Source organism: Alosa pseudoharengus, unplaced genomic scaffold (assembly GCF_046254945.1).
Source record: "Alosa pseudoharengus isolate Yale_2024_CS ecotype anadromous, Long Island Sound unplaced genomic scaffold, YU_APseudo_1.1 YU_APseudo_1.1_scf_16, whole genome shotgun sequence".
NCBI classification, from domain to species: Eukaryota; Metazoa; Chordata; class Actinopteri; order Clupeiformes; family Clupeidae; genus Alosa; species Alosa pseudoharengus.
Window position 1 is genome coordinate 30,609,836 of NW_027468630.1, and position 7,379 is coordinate 30,617,214.

At 38.6% G+C, this 7,379-nt stretch overlaps 1 protein-coding gene across 1 annotated transcript in view; it reads left to right on the forward strand.

Moving 5' to 3' along the window:
• Nucleotides 1-2,006, forward strand: part of unc13c (unc-13 homolog C (C. elegans)) — a 90,645-nt gene extending 88,639 nt beyond the window's left edge. The window contains exon 33 of the mRNA XM_076286624.1: nt 602-2,006. Within this exon, the coding sequence (XP_076142739.1) occupies nt 602-899 (298 nt within the window). The 3' untranslated portion in view covers nt 900-2,006. The remainder of the gene's footprint in view (nt 1-601) is intronic.
• Nucleotides 2,007-7,379: the final 5,373 nt, after the last annotated feature.

Sequence of the window (7,379 nt, forward strand, 5' to 3'; positions counted from 1 at the left end):
ACCAAAAAGGTGGTGTGCATAACTTCTTGTGAAAGCGTTGACTGTGCATCCCTGTCTTGATGCATAATTAAGCAGAATGGAGCAGTAAGTCTGATGAAATATGCCTCAACTCCTCCACACTCCCTCACGCACACTCTGTCTCTGCCAAACAAGCTAGAAGGATCATATATGGTGTCTGCTAATAGTGCTGAGGGATCAATGCCTGCTCTGTCTGCATATAGATTCACCCCTGACAGTCTCACTTGAAGCATAAGAGGCAATTAGAGCCGAGGGATCTTTGGGAAGCAGCTTACAGAAAGGTTGACTTGCCATAAAGGATGTCTTTGTGCTTCCCAGTGAAGGCATTTACCCCTCATCTGCTAAGAAATGCATTGACTGGCTCCCCCCCTCTCACTGGAAAGGCCCTTTATTTTTTCTAAATGTCAGACTCAAACTCCTATCTGCTGATTGGCATGTAATTAGGGGGAAACCATAACCTATAGTGCCCATCTGGCAAGAAGATTACCTCCCCGGATTTGTAAAGCATATTGAAAACAAAAACGATTATTAATATGGATGAGTTTGTAAAAGCTACTCACTGTTATTTGCCTTTCTTTTTAAGTGTACTGAGCAATGAACACGGTCCAGAGACCTATGAGCTTCACGTCTCTGTGAAGGACTACTGCTTCGCCCGGGAGGATCGAATCGTTGGCATGACCGTTATCCAGCTACGGGAGCTGGCTGACAAGGGAAGCCTGCCCGTCCTCTGCCCTCTAGTCAAGAACGTCTCCATGGATGAAACCGGCCTGACCATCATGAGGATACTCTCTCAGAGGACCAACGATGAGGTGGCTAAAGAGTTTGTGCGGCTCAAGTCCGACACAAGGTCTGCCGAGGAGGTGACGGAGGCAAAAAAATAAAGCGAAACATGCAGCGACGAAAAGCAGGGGAGGGGCATCAGACGGATATCCCAGCTGGCCCAAGGAGTTGTGTTGTTTGTTTTTGTGCATGTGCGTAAAACATCTGTTGGAATGTTCATTTTAAACTACAGTACGTACAAGTGTTTACCTAATGTATGCTCACTGTTAAGTACTATATTCTACAAGTTACGTTCAAGGGACATTCGGTACATTTTTGTAAGACATTAGTCTTTTTGAACAGAAATTTGTTCAGATAAAGTGCCAAACCAGAGTTTAAAAAAGAACTAAAACAGAATGATATAAAACTATGGCGAACTTGGTATCTTTTCGAAATTTGCTTGATTTGTCCAGTGTATAATCATTCTCTTTGGCCGTGTAGCGTTTTACTCGTTAAGTCCTTTCATTTGCACCAGTTCGTTACACATTCCTTCACACAACACTGGTTGTGCATGTCCTGTGTTCGACCATGTCTCTCCCATGAGTTCACAGTGACCACGGCAAAGGTCATGAGCCTGCGCCCTCCAGTTCTTTGTATTTTGAGCCAACCCTTAAAAAAGAGACCATTTTTTTAAACGGCGATGACTGCTATTTCAGACTTCATAGGTGTTTGTAATTTTATAACCATTGACAACAATGAAGACAGCCTCTTGTGCTATCAGTTGAAAAAAGGGTGGAACAGTCTTTTCTTTAATGCCATATTTTATGTGTTTTTTTCAGTCATTGGCTTCCAGCCCTTCTGAATTATCACTGTGAACACGAGCTTTGGAAGGCGGGCTTACATAACATTGCTGACGGTTTGATATTGTCGTTTCATATAGGAAATAACTTTGTTCCTGAGAAACTGCCAAAGTTATATAAAATGTTTGTACAAAAAAAGCAATCCATTACCTGTATGAAAAAATATATATGTACATGTGCTATAAGGATTTTTTTTCAAAGCTACATATCCAAGTGGTGATGGGGTGATTTATAAAGTTTTATTTTGGAGAGTTATGTGAAGCTGTTAACCAATCTGAGAGTTGTAAATGTTGCTTTACATACAAGTTATATCAGCTTCTGTCATTTCATTTATTTTCTTTACAATGGAAAGAGTTTAACGTTTGGTAATTATGCAACATTCCTATGTATTGCACTGATGGCGAATTGTATGTCATGTAAATATACTTAGTGATAAATTGTATGAGGTTGTCATTTTTATGTATGCCCGAAAGATTACCGACACATAAATCAAAGATTGCATTGAGGTCGTTATAGGGTAATTTCACAATCAGGGAAGGTTTGGGATTACCCACATACTGTATGTCTTTGTAGTTCAAAATATATGGTTTATGTTTGTTAATTTTATGTGCATTATTATTGAGTACCATTAGGAGCACTTGGAGTTTGTCCGCAAACATTTTTCACACTTCTCCACCCTCCAAGTTGATGCTTGATTTAAACATACACCACCTCATTGCAAAATATCAACAAACCTTTATTGTTAGTAGAAAACTGGAGCACAATAGGACATTTTATAATATCTGACAAATGAAATGAATTTTAATTGAAGTCAAGGATATTTAAAATATATAGACGAAAATCCCATTACACCATCAATTTAGCATCAGTTATCTTAATTAGTTCAATTTATTTAGCCAAGGAAATACCTTAAATATGCAACAGCATATTAAATATGCTGTTGCATATTTAAGGTATTTAAATATGCATTAATTTAGCTACAGCCAACCAACTGAAATTTGGACATCATGATGACTGATATGGTTGGTCGTTAGTAAGGTATAATGTATTGTCCGATAGTCATTATCGGAAAATAAGTCCCAACAGGGTGAACCGACCCCAGTGCGAAGCGGATATGTGATATGCTATAAAATCCCACATATACTGTATGATGCAACTTACTTCACTGGTGTTTCTTAGATGATATTCACACAAAGAACAATAAACTCAACAAATTATATACAAAATGTAACTTTACTGATGGCGAGAAACAATTTTGTTTCAGATGTCCACTCCACAAATCCAATATGTTTAAGAGTTCCATGACCAATTCCCTTTAAAGTTTTTTAATCATACACAAACCATATACTGTAATATCAAAAGCTCTTTCCCTGATTGTGAAACTATGCAAAAAAGGAACTGGTATGTATTCATAAACAACAGCAATAGATAATCTGTGTAATCACATCCAACAAATCTCATTCATCTCTCAAATTTGTAAACCACACGCTTTGAGGATGAAACAGTGCCAGTATTGGCTTTAAAAGATTGAAATAGGTTTTTAGTGATACCTAATTCATATAATAATGTCATCTCAAAGTCAAAATGAGAGTCTCACTTCAAATGGCAAAAACCTGCTGTAGAGTTCTGATTCATGCTGCTTTTAAGCCACAATCAGAGTTTGACAGCAACAGCCAAATCTGTGGCTCCGCACTGAAGACCTCAAACACAGCAGAGGACAGATTTGCCTTGGCCAGAGGATTACCTCTGAATAACACACCCACTGATAAGCGTCCATATTGAAAGATTCAGAAAGTACACTGCACCTCTTTTCAAATGGACGATTAGCACCTCACATCCGAATGATCAGATCAGCACATAGACAGCAGGAGAACTCACCCTGAACACAGATGCAGAATCAGACAGGCAAACCAAATAAGGCAATTGTTCATTTGTACTCATGCATGCTATTCCAGATTATGGTCCTGTTCCACTCATATAAAATGTATTTATAATACAGAGATAATAGGTAGACTGTCAAACAGAGAAGGGCACAAATTGTGCCTATTTGTAAGCTGTGGCAGGTAATGAGCAGTGGATGTGGAATGTAAGAGGCAGTGATGTGAACTCATTCATTTATCTGTCAGACAAACTTAAAACAAGTGTCTGGCTGCAGAATGCCACATATGTAGGGGCAGACCAGGGTAAAGCTCACAGACGCACACGCTACTTATCTCATCTGCACAAAGTCATTTTTCAACATATTGTTTTTCATTCATAATGCATCTCAGTGGTTCTTTTGGAACATGTCATGATACATATCCTCACTGAGAAAAAATAAATAAAATCAATGAACACAGAGCATATTCACAAATCTTCATCTGAGGTAGGTATAGTATGCAATGTATTTTAGAGTGCACTGTGAAAGACTGGATCAAGGCAAATAACTCACTATTTAGTGTGCTGTCGTCTTGTTGTCAGCTTGTCTCTGAAGCTGCCACAGTCCTGTTTTCCGTTTGCAGTGGCACAGCTGCACACCTGTTTCCTTCTCATACCTGTTTAGCTTCAAATGAAGGAGCACTCAGAAATGATGCACTGATTTGAGAGGTATGGCAACTGAAGTGCTCCCGGCAGAAACAAAGGGTTAATGAGAACGTGATGTTTTTCGGTGTTCTTTCAATACACATATGAGTCTGACATTGTGATGAAAACAAAGATCTTGGGGCATTGTATATGGGCTTTCATTTATTTATCACTAGAGACAGTGCTGGTGTGGAAACGTCCTCCGCCTGAAGATGGGAACAAAGTAGGGCAGATATAGATACTAGAGAACTGCATGACCTCCATATCTGTTTATCTGTCTATTTTTGTATGATTTTCAATATGATTAACCTACTCAAAAACAAACCAGGATGATCACAAATGTATATGACTTCTTTAATACTGTCATCTATGTTCAGTGTGCCTATACGAAAGCACACATTGACAAACACAGACTGTTGTCACAGGTTTATAAGATGGATGAAATTCAGTCTGTTACCATGGAAACCAAGCATTCACCCCATCATTGCAGTTGTGAGCCTTATAACCAGACGTGTCGTGAGGTATATCTCCCTGTCAAGACTTCTCTATGCCCCGGGATGAGTTCCTTCCTCTACATGTAACAAATTGCTGAACCTACAAAGTGTATATCCCATTACACAAAGGTTCATATTTAAAACATTACTCTTTGATGATGATTGACATGGTCACAAAGAAGCTGCATCTTGAAATGATCTGATGCTTTGCTTCCCAAAGCCATGAAGCACTATCAGGGGTGCTGCTAGATCATTTGGGCCCTATGACAGACAATATTTCTGGGCCCCCTGATAATATATAGTATTATGGGGGGGGGGGGGGGGCAGTCAGTGCTGGGCCCTTAGAATCATCCCCCCACCCCCTAGCGCCGCCCCTCAACACTATTATCATCTTAAATAAAGTTTTACTTAAATAAAAATACCAGGACAACAATGTAAAGATATTCCATTGCAAGTAAAGGTTGTGCATGAAAAAATCCTACTTAAAAGTGCATAAGTATTGTTACAGTGGATGTATTGTTTGGTCTCTGACTGATATTATTGTATAGGCATATGACTTCATTACATTACATAAGCATCAGCATGTAAGCTGTAGGGGTGTAAGAATATATTGATAATATCAAATATCGCATATTTTATTTGCCAATACTGTATCGATTTTCAAAAACATAAATCAATTTGTTTTTTAATTAATGTTTATATGCAAGCACTTTATTTTGTTATTGACATAAGTAGAATTGTACTGTAGTGTACTGAATTGTTTGTCTAAAGCAAACTTTTTTACATACAGTTTATGCATATGATGGTGTCTTCTTTATAATATTTTTTTTTAATAAAATTAGGTTTAAAATCGCAATATATATCACCTTTCGCACAGTATTGAAATATATTGCAATACACTGATTTGTAACCCATGTATCAAAGGTACGTATTGTATCGCCAGATTCATGGTACGTATTGTATCGCCAGATTCTTGGCAATACACAGCCAAAGTAAGCTGCATGTTAACTGTTGCTAGAGGAGGAACCAGGTTGAACAGGTTATAAAGGGACACCAGATGAATCTAACTGGTTGTGAAATTGTTAATGGGAGAAGAAAGAGTGTCTCTAGTCTTTGATGTTTGGTGAGATGCTGGATATCAATGAGCATTTATTTAAATGAAGCCATGTGAGACATTTAGAGTAAAAATAACAATTTGGTGGAGCTTTTAGCAACTTATAGACATCTGCTACATAGGCTATAACTATATGTGTATGCTTTTTGTAAGATGTCAGACGCCAAAATGCTTTGAAACCATTGGTTTAATCAGTGTGTTACATTACTGTGCAAACTCTTCATAATAGTTAATCTTAGTCTTATTAGTTATGACTGCCGCACTGGTATGAAAGAATATATTTATTATGACCGCCGCGCAGCGAAGCGGCTGTCATATAGGTTTAGTCAGATTTTTTTTCTTTATTTTTGTTTTTTCTTTTTCGCATGTCCAAATTCCCGTCAAGGATTCCCGGGACACTGTAAGACCGGGGTGCACGAAACTTGGTGGGCATGTAACCCCACATGGATAGCATGGAACCATCGTTTTTCGTTTTGATCTGTAGCCCCCCCGCTGGACTGGACCCCCGAAAGGAGGGTAGGGCAGACACAGTTTTCTGTGAATATCTCGAGAACTGTAGGGTTTAGGAGGACCATTTTTTTCCGTATGTTTGCCTCCAGGGGTCATCTTAACCCATTCCATGTGCACACATGTGCATAAACAGATACACACGCACACACATACATTCACAGTAATCATACATATGACACATACTCACACAGTAGACATATGTATGCATGCATGCACATGCACAAACACAGGCACATACGCAGGCACACACACAAAGCACGCACGCACACACACACACACACACACACACACATAAACATAAACATGTACACGCACACATGCACACAAGAATTTCTCAGAATTATGAACAGGCAAGATGGGGGTGGGGTTGTATAAAATGAATTTTACATGTGAAATCTATGAACTAATCATGTTTTGGTACTTGTTGGCTAGCAGATACCAGTGAGAATTGAGTGTGGATAATGCAATTTAGTGAGACAGTTAGAATCATATAGGCCTTTCAGCGTGATTTATTTTTGTGGAAAAAATGTGCTGGACTGGGCGGGTCATATTTTGTACCGCTCTGCGGCACATCTAGTTATTGAAAAGTTATAAAGGCCGTCAAATAAATGTACATTTCCTTCTGAAATGCTCTGAAGAGGAAGTGTAAAATAACATGTACTTAACAAGAGTAGGCCTACTTGTGAAAATGTACTTAGTTGCTTTCCACTACTGCATGATGAATGTAACTTTCCTCCACTGCATGAACGTAGGAACCAGGTGACCAGGTACCCTTTGCTGTGCACAATAGATAGTAGACACTTGCACAGGTAATATTGAAAAGATCCACACTCTTAAAACGAATGTGTTGGAAACAACACAAACTGTGTTATCCCTATCTGGACACAGAGATGTGTTCAAAGCAACGCAAGTTGTGTTGTTTTCAACACATTCGTTTTAAGAGTATATGTGGCAATTCATAAAGGCCAAGATCTTTTTCATGCAGTATTCATACAGTAACTATTATACTATATGACTTTGGGGTATTGGAGACGTTCTATCTACTCTATTTATATTAAATGT